At 41.7% G+C, this 14,978-nt stretch overlaps 1 protein-coding gene across 1 annotated transcript in view; it reads right to left on the reverse strand.

The window, feature by feature from the left end:
• The window catches only part of RAD54B (RAD54 homolog B), a 401,092-nt gene that overhangs the window by 78,147 nt on the left and 307,967 nt on the right, over positions 1 to 14,978 (reverse strand). The window contains exon 12 of the mRNA XM_053715205.1: positions 11,350 to 11,611. Within this exon, the coding sequence (XP_053571180.1) occupies positions 11,350 to 11,611 (262 nt within the window). The remainder of the gene's footprint in view (positions 1 to 11,349; positions 11,612 to 14,978) is intronic.

Consider the following 14,978-nt stretch of genomic DNA (forward strand, 5'->3'; position numbering starts at 1 on the left):
GAAAAACAGAATTTATACTTACTGATACATTTCTTTCTTTCGGGAGGATGAGAATCCATAGGAGTCCATAACATGTGGAATATATTTCCTGCCACCAAGAGCTTTTAATCCCTCCTCTCCCACTTAGTTAACGTATAGCTGAACACAGGAGAGAGACAGAAAACGTAGGAAAGAAAGAAAGCAGGGTTATTAAGGTGCAAATAAGAACTGTCAGCCATATAGCAAAAATACAGACAGATCCTATGGACGCTCATCATCCCAAAAGAAAGAAATGTATCTAAGTATTTTCTTTCGTAAGATGATGAAAGTCCATAGGTGTCCATAACATGTAGGATACAATACCCAAGCTGAAAGTCCATGTTAAGGATGGGTGGGACAAAAAGATTATATTTCCTATTTGCCATTGCAGCCTGAAGGACTTTGCTGCTAAAATCAGCTTTGGTGGAAGCATAAATATCAAAATGATCAAACTTAGAAAAGGTATGAAGAGAAGACCAGATTGCCCCCTTGCAAATCTGTTCCAAGGAGGCGTCATTCTTGAAGGCCAAGGAAGTAGATGAAGATCTAGTAGAATGAGTAGTTACTCTTCTTGAAGGCGGTTTCCCCGCAACTAAGTAAGCCTTACGAATAGTCTGTTTGAGCCATGATGCCAAGGCCACCGCTGTAGCTTTTTGACCCTTTCTGGGACCTGAAAGTGTACAAATAAGCTAGAAGACTATCTTTAGTCTTTAGTAGCTTGAAGATAACATTTTAAGTCTCTGACCACATCCAAATTGCGTAGTAGACATTTCCTTAGTGTAAGAAGGATTTGGAAACAGCGAAGGAATTTCCTAATTAATATTTTCTGAATACACCACCTTCTAAAAAAAATCATATTTAGTCCGAAGGACCGCTTTATGCTAATTAAAAATCAGAAAGGCATGATCACAAGACAGTACTGAAAAGGTGTGTGGTGATACTATGTCAGACTCAACAATGCTACCCCTAAATCTGATCTACTCCCAAAATCAGATAATGTGAAAAAATAAACCAAGGGGGGGATGGGGAGCACTCAAAACATGAGCTGTGAGTTGGACTATCTACAGTAAGTGAATATATAAGCCAATCTTTGATTGGTGGTGAGATTAAATAATATCTGGGACCGTCCCCTCAACTTTATGTTAGTGTGAGTGTAATAATTTTACACTATTGTGACCAGATATAGTGTGTGATGGACTTGTGAAATATTCGTGTACAATGTTTCATCAATGCAATGCAATCTTATGCAGCATGTACACAGTTGTGTAAGTTATATGTCCATTGAAGAAATATAATGTGTATGTGAAAATAAATGTGATTTTGAAATAAAATGTGAAATAGGATTACCACTAGTGTCAAAAATATATTGTATTGGAAGTCAATAGTTCATTAAACCAAGCAAACCTTAATAATGATGCATAGATTTGACTGTAAAATGATTTTTACTGAAAATTATAGTATATAAAAATGAACTTTTATAAAGACATGTAGGGTATCTAAAAATATACTTGATAATAGTGGGTATCAATTCCTATGTGGATTAAAATAATTCATTCATAAACGCCAAATGGCAGCAATTCATACATAAGCACCAAAAGGCAACAAGTGTAACACTCTTACGTATTATCACAAAAGGTGGAACGTGGTGCATATGATTTAAATCACAGGTTAGAAACAGTGACAATCGATACAGAGACGTCAAATTGCAGCAAATCAATTTTACACCAAAAGAAACTGCCTATACATACATTGGCAATGTTAGCACAGATGAAATACGAAAGGTGATAATTGTATATGCTATTTAGATTGTAACGTTCCTGGTCAGAACCTCATATGTGTTATAAATAGATGATGATCGTTTTATAACGATTTATGTAAGCAAAGTTTTGATCCAAGGGCGTATGTTCCTGTTAAAAATGCTCAATTCAGCTGAGCGGTGAAAGTAGAGTAAAGTTGCTGTTTAAAATGCTCAATTTAGCTGAGCGGTAGAAATAAAGCGAACTGAAGCGGTGCTCCCCCTTACCGTACTACCGATATCCCTTACCTCATCTACAATCTCACAGTATTCTGTATTTTCTGCAACGGGATGCGGATCACTTCTCTCGTCGGTGTCTTGCCGTTTGAGTTTCCCGGCAAATCCTTCTTACCCTGACGTGTGTAAAGTTTTACACGTAGTCCTCGGAGGTCCAATCGAGTAGCCGGGTCGTGGGGGGAGTGGTTCCTGAACAGATCTATCGTTCTTTCGCTAGAGCCTATTTCTTGATCACACTGGATAGTCAAATCTACACATTTCAGCGCTGTAAGTGCGCCTTTATCAAGACTGGATAACACACACAAGACAAGAGCTGACAAGAGCTGATCACAAGACAGAGCTGATAATTCAGAAACTCTTCTAGCGGACAAATAGCTAGAAGAAAGAGAACCTTTTATGACAAAAACTTTAGGTCCAGAGAATATAGGTTCAATGGGGGGACCCTGAAAAACAGATTTAAATTCCAAGGGGGAGAAATGGGCCTAATAACAGGGCAAACTCTTACCAAGGCTTGCACAAAATTTTAAAACTTAGCCAGCTTTTTATTAAACAAAAATGATAAGGCCGAAATCTGACCCTTAAGAGAACTAGCCGATAAACCTTTATCCAGTCCATCCTAAAGGAACTGAAGAATTCTGGGGTATCTAAAAGATTTCCAAGAGAAACCACCAGAAGGCGTTTAACCTTCACGCCGTTAAATTCAGAGGTTTGAGATCCGGATGATACAACGGCATTGAGACAGTAGGTCTTTCCTTAGGGGGAGAGTCCATTGAATTAGAAAAGACATCTAAATAAGGTCCGCATACCAAGTTCTGCAGGGCCAAGCAGGAGCAATGACAATTACTGAAGCCGAATCTTGTTTTATTCTGGGAATGACTATTGGAAGAAGAACAAACAGAGCAAATAGATAGGCCAAGGGAAAGTTCCAAGGACAAACTAGAGCATCTATCATTTGAGCTCATGGATCTCTTGACCTGGCGCAATAAACCGGAAGTTTGCGGTTCAATTTGGATGCCATTAGCTCTATTTCTGGAAGACCCCACATCAGGACTAATTGATCGAACACGTTGTGCATTTTATTTTGAAACCCTGGCCTGTGGCACAGTACACAGAAATTGCACAGGTTTCCCCCAGAAGCTGACATAAGGCAAAAAAAAGAAGAGGCAGCACATAAACTTTACACCAAGATGAAATGCTGCCCCTACGGTACAATGACAAAAAAGAAGTCTAAATGCTATGCACAATGAAACTACAGTGCTATTGTCTGTCAGAGGAAAGGATGCACAAATCCAAAAACCAAAGTGTATTCTTAAGTACAGCTAATATATGTGGGGAGAATATTTAGCCGACTAGTGCATACAACCATATCTTGTTCAGCGCAAGACCAAAACCTGGTACAATAAAATAGCCATATATGTAACGCAGATAGCAGTCTATAATGAATGTGTGCTATACAAAAACGAAGGCACAGAGAAGCCATACACTTTCCTGGAATTTACATTAAATATTTTATTAGATATTTTAACCAGAACATAATCCTCCCGGATTTCAATGGAGAATTCCAGAGACTTTGCAGTATCCTTCTAGGATCCCCACAGCTTGCAAAAAGTCATCCCAGGAAAAGTGCAGAGTCTGCTACAAAAAAACTAAATTTATGCTTACCTGATAAATTTATTTCTCTTGTGGTGTATCCAGTCCACGGATTCATCCATTACTTGTGGGATATTCTCCTTCCCAACAGGAAGCTGCAAGAGGATCACCCACAGCAGAGCTGTCTATATAGCTCCCCCCTAACTGCCACCCCCAGTCATTCGACCGAAGACAAGCAAGAGAAAGGAGAAACTATAGGGTGCAGTGGTGACTGTAGTTTAAAAAATAAATAAATAACACCTGCTTTAAAATGACAGGGTGGGCAGTGGACTGGATACACCACAAGAGAATGAAATTTATCAGGTAAGCATAAATTTTGTTTTCTCTTGTAAGGTGTATCCAGTCCACGGATTCATCCATTACTTGTGGGATACCAATACCAAAGCTATAGGACACGGATGAAGGGAGGGACAAGGCAGGCGCTTAAACGTAGGGCACCACTGCCTGTAAGACCTTTCTCCCAAAAACAGCCTCCGAAGAAGCAAAAGTATCAAATTTGTAGAATTTAGAAAAGGTATGAAGCGAAGACCAAGTCGCCGCCTTACAAATCTGTTCAACAGAAGCCTCATTTTTAAAAGCCCATGTGGAAGCTACTGCTCTAGTGGAATGAGCTGTAATTCTCTCAGGAGGCTGCTGGCCAGCAGTCTCATAAGCAAAGTGGATTATGCTTCATAACCAAAAAGAAAGAGAAGTTGCCGAAGCCTTTTGGCCTCTCCTCTGTCCAGAGTAAACCACAAACAAAGCAGATGTTTGACGAAAATCTTTAGTGGCTTGTAAATAGAATTTTAAAGCACGGACCACATCAAGATTGTGTAATAGACGTTCCTTCTTTGAAGAAGGATTAGGACATAGTGAAGGAACAACAATCTCCTGATTGATATTCTTATTAGATACCAAATTAGGAAGAAACCCAGGTTTGGAACACTACCTTATCAGCATGGAAAATGAGATAAGGAGAATCACATTGTAAAGCCGATAACTCCGAAACTCGTCGAGCCGAGGAGATAGCTATCAAAAACAGAACTTTCCAAGACAACAGCTTGATATCTATGGAATGCAAAGGTTCAAACGGAACCCCTTGAAGAACTTTAAGAACTAAATTTAGACTCCATGGCGGAGCAACAAGTTTAAACACAGGCTTGATTCGAACTAAAGCCTGACAAAATGCCTGAACGTCTGGAATATTAGCCAGACGCTTGTGCAAAAGAATAGACAGGGCAGAAATTAAGGAACTTGCCGACAATCCCTTCTCCAATCCTTCTTGGAGAAAAGATAATATTCTAGGAATCCTGACCTTACTCCATGAGTAACCCTTGGATTCACACCAATAAAGATATTTACACCATATCTTATGATTGATTTTCCTGGTAACCGGCTTTCGAGTCTGAATTAAGGTATCAATGACCGATAAAATCAAGAGTTCAATCTCCAAGCAGTAAGACGCAGAGAAATTAGGTTTGGATGGTTGAAAGGACCCTGAAGTAGAAGGTCCTGCCTCAGTGGCAGAGTCCATGGTGGACAGGACGACATGTCCACCAGGTCTGCATACCAAGTTCTGCGTGGCCACGCAGGTGCTATCAAAATCACCAAAGCTCTCTCCTGCCTGATCTTGGCAATCAGACGAGAGAGCAGAGGAAACGGTGGAAACACATAAGCCAGGCTGAAGGACCAAGGCGCTGCTAGAGCATCTATCAGCGTTGCCTTGGGGTCCCTGGACCTGGTCTTGTAACAAGGAAGCTTGGCGTTCTGGCGAGACGCCATAAGATCCAGTTCTGGTTTGCCCCAAACTTGAATCAACTGAGCAAATACCTCCGAATGGAGTTCCCATTCTCCCGGATGAAAATTCTGCCGACTTAGAAACTCCGCCTCCCAGTTCTCGACTCCTGGGATATGGATAGCAGATAGATGGCAAGAGTGAACCTCTGCCCATAGAATTATCTTTGACACCTCCAACATTGCTAGGGAACTCCTTGTTCCCCCCTGATGGTTGATGTAGGCTACAGTCGTGATATTGTCCAACTGAAATCTGATGAACCTGACCCCAGCTAGCTGAGGCCACGCCTGAAGAGCATTGAAAATCGCTCTTAGTTCCAGAATGTTTATCGGAAGGAGTGCCTCCTCCTGAGCCCTGAGCCTTCAGGGAGTTCCAGACTGCACCCCAGCCCAGAAGGCTGGCATCTGTCATTACTATAGTCCAATCTGGCCTGCGGAAGCTCATCCCCTTGGACAGATGGACCTGACATAGCCACAAGAGAAGAGAATCCCTGGTTTCTTGATCCAGATTTAGTAGAGGGGACAAATCTGTGTAATCCCCATTCCACTGACTGAGCATGCAAAGTTGCAGCGGTCTGAGATGTAGGCGGGCAAACGGTACTATGTCCATTGCCGCTACCATTAAACCGATTACTTCCATACACTGAGCCACTGAAGGACGTGAAGTGGAATAAAGAACACGGCAAGAGTCTAGAAGTTTTGACAATCTGGCCTTCGTTAGGTAAATCTTCATTTCTACCGAATCTATCAGAGTCCCTAGGAATGAAACTCTTGTTAGAGGTGATAGAGAACTCTTTTCTTCGTTCACCTTCCATCCATGGGACCTCAGAAATGCCAGAACAATATCCGTATGGGACCTGGCGATTTGAAAAGTCGATGCTTGTATCAGAATGTCGTCTAAGTAAGGGGCTACTGCTATGCCCCGCGGCCTTAGGACCGCTAGGAGGGACCCTAGAACCTTCGTAAAGATTATTGGTGCCGTGGCCAACCCGAAGGGAAGAGCCACAAACTGGTAGTGCCTGTCTAGAAAGGCAAACCTGAGAAAACAATGATGATCTTTGTGTACCGGGATGTGAAGATAAGCATCCTTTAAGTCTACGGTAGTCATATATTGACCCTCCTGGATCATAGGAAGGATGGCTCGAATAGTCTCCATCTTGAAGGATGGGACTCTGAGAAATTTGTTTAAGATCTTGAGATCTAAGATTGGTCTGAATGTTCCCTCTTTCTTGGGAACTACAAACAGATTTGAATAGAAGCCCTGCCCCTGTTCCTCCTGCGGAACTGGGTGGATCACTCCCATAACTAGGAGGTCTTGAACACAATGTAAGAATGCCTCTCTCTTTATCTGTTTTGCAGATAAATGTGAGAGATGAAATCTCCCTTTTGGGGGAGAGGTTTTGAATTCTAGAAGATAACCCTTGGACACAATTTCCAATGCCCAGGGATCCTGGACATCTCTTGCCCAAGCCTGGGCGAAGAGAGAGAGTCTGCCCCCTACTAGATCCGTTTCCGGATCGGGGGCCGCTCCTTCATGCTGTCTTAGAGGCAGCAGCAGGCTTTTTGGCCTGTTTCCCATTGTTCCAAGCCTGGTTAGGTCTCCAGACCGGCTTAGACTGGGCAAAAGTTCCCTCTTGTTTTGTGTTAGAGGAAGTTGAAGCTGCGCCACTCTTGAAGTTTCGAAAGGGCCGAAAATTAGACTGTTTGGTCCTTAATTTGTTGGACTTGTCTTGAGGAAGGGCGTGACCTTTTCCTCCAGTGATGTCAGAAATGATCTCCTTCAGTCCAGGCCCGAAGAGGGTCTGTCCTTTGAAGGGAATGTTGAGAAGTTTAGACTTTGAAGTCACGTCAGCTGACCAGGATTTAAGCCATAGCGCCCTACGCACCTGAATAGCAAAACCTGAATATTTAGCCGTTAGCTTGGTTAAATGAACAACAGCGTCAGAAAAGAATGAATTGGCTAGCTTAAGGGCCTTAAGCTTGTCAATAATATCTTCCAACGGGTTTTCAACCTGTAGAGCCTCCTCTAGAGACTCAAACCAGAAAGCCGAAGCAGCAGTGACTGGGGCAATGCATGCAAGAGGCTGGAGAATAAAACCTTGTTGAATACAAATTTTCTTAAGGTAACCCTCTAATTTTTTGTCCATTGGATCTAGAAAAGCACAACTGTCCTCAACAGGGATAGAGGTACGCTTAGCTAGAGTAGAAACTGCTCCCTCCACCTTAGGGACCGTCTGTCACAAGTCCTGTGTAGCGGCGTCTATAGGAAACATCTTTTTAAAAACAGGAGGGGGAGAGAACGGTACACCTGGTCAATCCCATTCCTTAGTAATAATTTCAGAAAACCTCTTAGGGATTGGAAAAACATCAGTGTAAGTAGGTACTGCATAGTATTTATCCAATCTACATAATTTCTCTGGGACTATAATAGCGTCACAGTCGTCCAGAGTTGCTAAGACCTCCCTGAGCAATATGCGGAGGTGTTCAAGCTTAAATTTAAATGTAGACATATCAGAATCAGGTTGAAGTATCTTCCCTGAATCAGAAAAATCACCCACAGATTGAAGCTCCCCTGCTTCAGCTTCAGTACATTGTGAGGGTGTATCAGACATAGCCACTCAATTGTCAGAGAGCTCTGTATTTATTCTAGTCCCAGAGCTGTCTCGCTTTCCTTGCAATCCTGGCAGTTTAGATAATACCTCTGTAAGGGTATGATTCATAACTGCCGCCATGTCTTGTAAGGTATACGCAATGGGGGCGCGAGATGTACTTGGCGTCCCCTGAGCGGGAGTTATAGGTTCTGAAACGTGGGGAGAGTTAGACGGCATAACTTCCGATATAACCATTTTTAAACAGTCACAACCAACTGCCACAGCTCTATTGTGGCTCCTACCTGCCCATACGACGACTTTGGAAGGCACAAAAACCCTTTGGAGGGGTCCTATATGTCAGGGGACTCCTTCAGGGAAGCTGGATGTCTCAAGCTGCAAAAACTACTGCGCAATTAAGGCGCGAAGATAGGCCCCTCCCAACATGTACTCACAGTGAGAGGGCCTTAAAAAACTATCCCTAGGCAAAATCTAGTCAGCCATGTGGAAAAACTGGGCCCCAGAATAAAATTTTATCACCATTTGTAATAAACGTTTATATCCATCAAGCAAACGTTATATCTATTAAGTATTGAGAGTAAATAACCAAAATATTACCCTTTACAGCAAGCATGATACCAGTCATTATTAAATCACTGTAATCAGGCTTACCTTAAATAAATCAGGCACTGTCAGCATTTTCTAGCTTATCATACCTGCACATACCTCAGAGCAGGTAATCCTGCACGCTATTCCCCCAGCTGAAGTTACCCATCTCTTCAGTTATGTGTGAGAACAGCAGTGGATCTTAGTTACAACCTGCTAAGATCATCAAAAACCTCAGGCAGACTCTTCTTCACCTCTCTGCCTGAGGCTAAAATAGTACAACTCCGGTACCATTTGAAAATAATAAACTTTTGATTGAAGATAAACTACATTAATTCACCACATCTCTCTAGCTACTTCCCTTGTCGAGAGCTGCAAGAGAATGACTGGGGGTGGCAGTTAGGGGAGGAGCTATATAGACAGCTCTGCTGTGGGTGATCCTCTTGCAGCTTCCTGTTGGGAAGGAGAATATCCCACAAGTAATGGATGAATCCGTGGACTGGATACACCTTACAAGAGAAAAGGAGTTTTGAAGGGACTCTAGTTACTATTGCCTTTCCTGTCCATCTTTACCTGGGCTCTGTATCGCAGAATGCTTCAGAATCTACCATACAGAGTTAAACTTTTGATTCAAATGACTATGTGTTCTTGATTTATTTTATTATTCTGTATTCCTCAAGTCCTGAATCCCCTAACCTTGGCCTGTCCCTTTTTTACATTAAGCACAATGCCTCTAAATTTATGAAAAATTAGCTATATAAAACAACTCAAAATACCCCTTTTAGAATACCCTGGGTTATCTACTTTTGCCAATTATATGCCATAATGTGGGTAATTTTCATTCCTGGGCTGCCATAATGTCTCAAAGGTGACATATTCCCAGAAAATCAATGTGTCAAATTTCCATGTAATTGGGCAAGCTCCATATTTGGGTCTGTAACAACCCAAAATCTTATAAAATCTGTACATTGGGGGTATTATTATACTCGTAAGACATCAATGAACACAAACATGGGTGTTTTATTGCACTAAAACCTTTCACGATTATGATATTCACAATAAAAGTGCTTGAAAAACATAACATTTCTTAAATTTTCACACATACTTAGATTTTATTCATATTAAATTATAGTTCATATATAAATATTTGATGTCAAAAGGTTGCCCTATTTGTCATCTAAAAAGCAATATATATTAAGTGTGGGTGCACGTAATGTGAAAGAGGTAAAATATGGTTTAACAAACATATAGCTTAAATTCTAGGATTCGTTTATGTTCAGAACTTGGACGATTCCCTAAATTCTGAAGGGGTTAAAGGGAAAACCTTATTTTCTAATAATAGTAAATAATTATAATGCACTGCATTTAAATGTAGCCCAGCATATAGCTTACCCTTCAGTAATAAGACATTTAAAAAACGGCAGTTGCACTCAGCAACAAGCAGTTGAGGAATTTAAAAAAATAAAAGGAAAATAGCCCAGTTACTAATTGTAACTGCTGTACTAATTCTGTGCACAAAAAAAAACAAAAAATACACAGACACTCCCCTCGCATTGGCAAACCGTTAAATCCCTTTTACTGTGTATATATCCGAGGGTATAAGGTTCAATGAGATTAAATAGAATTGAATAGAAATAGCAGCTATTACCATATAATTACTAGACTAGGGGGTCGCTTTATCAAGCTGTGGCAGACAGGGGCGTACAGATGCGCCTCTGTCAGCAGCAATTTTGCGTTCTTGTGCAACGCCGCCCCCAGCCGGCGCACATCCAATCATGCGCAGACAGGAGCTGTCAATCTCCCTGGTTGGACGAGAACAGGGATATTGAAATTCACCACCTAAGAGGAGGCGAGAGGTTAGGGAAGCAGCTGTCTGATGACTGCTGCTTGTTAAAGATGGACTGCAGGTTCTCTTGTGAGTACCTGCAGTCGTAGGGGGTCGAAGGCTGGTGAAAGCCTTTGATAAATCGGCCCCTAAGTATAAAAAGTCTATGTAATAAAGGTGGAATTAGTCTGTTACATTTTTATGTCCTCTGGCTATGATGTACCTCAAAATTGGTGTACCTACTAATAGCCTATGGGCTATTTAAATGCAAGAAATAGCTGCACTTACCTCAGATGCACCAAATCTACAGTCCATAGTGGTTGCAGAAAAGACTGTTTCCAGTAGAGAGCCCATCCAGTGATGTGTACGTCACTGCAGAGTATCTATGTAAGGAGTATATCTACGACCCAACAGGAAAAGGCTAGGAACTAGTCCCTGCGACACCTGTGGCAGGTTTGTGAATAACTCTTTCACTAAGAATGATTGTGTCCCTACCCAATACTCTAATCTTCCCTCTGTATTTCAGAAGCAGCCCTCTGAGGAGAAAATGGGCCTCGTCTGAGGACCCCTCACAGCAATAGAATCTATAACACTTAATTCTTCACCTACCTCCTATGCAGGCAAAGAAAAGACTAATACCAGAGAGGTGGGAAGGATTAATGAACTGCTCTTAAAACATTGGGAATCTCTGCCTCCTCCTAATGGCCAGAAGTTGAATCCCAGGAGTAATGGCTTGTGGACTCTCATCACCTTATGAAAGAAAGGTATATTTTAAAAAGATAAAAATGTAAACAACAGAATATAGAATATGAAAGAAGAGTTAATATAGTATTTTCATTTGTTAAATGCCCTGATACCTGTATATCATTAGCAGGATTCCAATCAATATCATAGAGTACCAGATGAGATGCTCCAATTAGGTTCAAACCAACCCCTCCAGCCTTGGAGCTCAGAAAAAAGATGAAGTCTGAAGAATACTTGCTGTTAAATCCATCTACAATTTGCTGTCTGTGTGAGACAGGGGTCTGTCCATCTAACCTTGTGCACTTGTATCCATGCCGCTTGCAAGTCTCTTGCAATATGTTTAGGGTCTGAGTATAATTAGACACCAGCACAACCCTAAAACCAGACAAAAGCAATTCTTAATAACCAATCAAGAAAACTAAAGCAAGCATAAACCTTTGATATAAACCATTAGCCTCCATAAAGCATTTCCCCACAATGCACTGACTACCAAATTACATAAACAAATTACATAGGCTTATGAATAAAGATATACCCATGTCAAGATTAAAATGTTTAAAGATCTACAACCATAACACATAAAATGAAGAAATACTGAAATAAAATGGCTCCTGAGTAAAAAGAAATCATAAAAATCTTGCTGTTTCACCCATTGTAGCAATGATGGTCACATGCCCATCTTCCTCATCAAATATTCAGGGACCCATTTTACAAACACAGGATCCCCCAGTTTCTAATGAAGGGTCTCAGAACGTGGTTATTGTTGTTTGCAATCACCTACCAATTGCAAACTTATTAAAATTAAATTGAAAATACTATGTAAAAAAAATAAATTTATGCTTACCTGATAAATTGATTTCTTTTACGATACGAGTCCACGGATTCATCCTTTACTTGTGGGATATTATCCTCCTGCTAACAGGAAGTGGCAAAGAGCACAAAAAGCAGAGCTGTCTATATAGCTCCTCCCTTGACTCCACCCCCCAGTCATTCGACCGAAGGTATAGGAAGAAAAAGGAGAAACTAAAAGATGCAGAGGTGACTGAAGTTTTAAACAAAAAAATATAATCTGTCTTAAATTGACAGGGAGGGCCGTGGACTCGTCGTATCGTAGAAGAAATCAATTTATCAGGACAGCATTAATTTCCTTTTCTTCTACAAGATACGACGAGTCCACTGATTTATCCTTTACTTGTGGGATACAATACCAAAGCTACAGGACATGGATGAACGGGAGGGACAAGACAGATACCTAAACAGAAGGCACCACTGCTTGAAGAACTTTTCTCCCAAAAATAGCCTCAGAAGAAGCAAAGGTATCAAATTTGGAAAATTTGGAAAAGGTATGAAGGGAGGACCAAGTCGCAGCCTTACAAATCTGTTCAACAGAAGCATCGTCTTTAAAAGCCCATGTGGAATGAACTGTAATCTTATCAGGAGGCTGCTGTCCAGCAGTCTCGTATGCCAAACGGATGATGCTTTTCAGCCAAAAAGAAAGAGAGTTAGCCGTAGCTTTTTGACCCCTACGCTTTCCAGAATAGACAACAAATAGAGAAGATGTTTGACGGACATCCTTGGTTGCTTGTAAGTAAAACTTCAAGGCATGAACCACGTCCAAGTTATGTTACAGACACGCCTTCTTAGAAGAAGGACTAGGACATAGAGAAGGAACAACAATTTCCTGATTAATATTCTTATTTGAAACAACCTTAGGAAGAAATCCAGGTTTGGTACGCAAAACCACCTTATCAGAATGGAATATAAGATAAGGCGAGTTGCATTGTAATGCAGATAGCTCAGAAACTCTTCGAGCAGAAGAGATAACATCTAAAAACAGAACTTTCCAAGATGAAAGCTTAACATCTATGGAATGCATAGGCTCAAACGGAACCCCTTGAAGAACATTTAGAACTAAATTCAAACTCCATGGCGGAGCAACAGGTTTAAACACAGGCTTGATTCTGACTAAAGCCTGACAAAAAGACTGAACGTCTGGGACATCTGCCAGACGCTTGTGTAGTAAGATTGACAAAGCAAAAATCTGTCCCTTTAAGGAACTAACTGATAACCCCTTCTCCAATCCTTCTTGGAGAAAGGACAAAATCCTAGGAATCCTGATCTTACTCCATGAGTAGCCTTTGGATTCACACCAACAAAGATATTTACGCCATATCTTATGGTAAATTTTCCTAGTGACAGGCTTTCTAGCCTGAATCAATATAGCAATGACCGACTCAGAGAATCCCCGCTTAGATAAAATCAAGAGTTCAATCTCCAAGCAGTCAGTTGTAGAGAAATTAGATTTGGATGTTGGAACAGACCCTGAATGAGAAGGTCCGGTCTCAGTAGCAGTTTCCACGGTGGCAGAGATGACATTTCCACCAGGTCTGCATACCAAGTCCTGCGTGGCCACGCAGGTGCTATTAAGATTACCGAAGCCCCCTCCTGTTTGATTCTGGCAATCAGTCGAGATAGGAGAGGAAAAGAAGGAAACACATAAGGCAGGTTGAACGACCAAGGTACTGCTAGATAATCTATCAGTACTGCTTGAGGATCCCTTGATCTGGACCCGTAACAAGGAAGTTTGGCATTCTGACGAGATGCCATCAGATCCAATTCCGGTGTGCCCCATTGACGAATCAATTTTGCAAACACCTCCGGATGGAGCTCCCACTCCCCGGGATGAAAAGTCTGACGACTTAGAAAATCCGCTTCCCAGTTCTCCACTCCTGGGATGTAAATTGCTGATAGATGGCAAGAGTGCGTCTCTGCCCATCGAATTATCTTGGAAACCTCTATCATCGCTAGAGAACTCTTTGTTCCCCCTTGATGATTGATATATGCTACAGTTGTGATATTGTCCGACTGGAACCTTATGAATTTGGCCAAAGCCAATTGAGGCCATGCTTGAAGCGCGTTGAATATTGCTCTCAGTTCCAGAATATTGATTGGTAGTAGGGACTCCTCCTGAGTCCAAACACCCTGAGCCTTCAGGGAATTCCAGACTGCACCCCAGCCCAAGAGGATGGCGTCCGTCGTCACTATGACCCATGCTGGCCTGCGGAAGCACAGTCCCTGGGACAGATGATCCTGTGACAACCACCAATGAAGAGAGTATCTGGTCTCTAGATCCAGATTAATCTGTGGAGATAAATCCGCATAATCCCCATTCCACTGTCTCAGCATACACAGCTGCAGTGGTCTGAGATGTAGGCGAGCAAACGGAACTATGTCCATTGCCGCTACCATTAACCCAATGACCTCCATACACTGCGCCACTGATGGCCGAGGAATGGAATGAAATGAAATGCTCGGCAAGTAGATAAGATCTTTGATTTTCTGACCTCCGTCAGAAATATTTTCATGCCTACCGAGTCTATCAGAGTTTCTAGGAATGGAACTCTTGTCAGAGGAACTAGTGAACTCTTTTTTATGTTCACCTTCCACCCGTGAGTTCTTAGAAAAGCCAACACGATGTCCGTGTGAGATTTGGCTAGCTGGTAAATTGACGCCTGAATCAAAATATTCTCCAGATAGGGCGCCACTGCTATGCCCCGCGGCCTTAGAACCGCCAGAAGGGTAGTGTTTGTCCAGGAAGGCGAACCTGAGAAAGTGGTGATGATCTCTGTGGATAGGAATGTGAAGATACGTATCCTTTAAGTCCACGGTAGTCATATATTGAAATTTGTTTAGGCATTTGAGATCTAAAATCGGTCTGAAGGCTCCCTCTTTTTTTGGGAAC

Source organism: Bombina bombina, chromosome 5 (genome assembly GCF_027579735.1).
Source record: "Bombina bombina isolate aBomBom1 chromosome 5, aBomBom1.pri, whole genome shotgun sequence".
Lineage (NCBI taxonomy): Eukaryota > Metazoa > Chordata > Amphibia > Anura > Bombinatoridae > Bombina > Bombina bombina.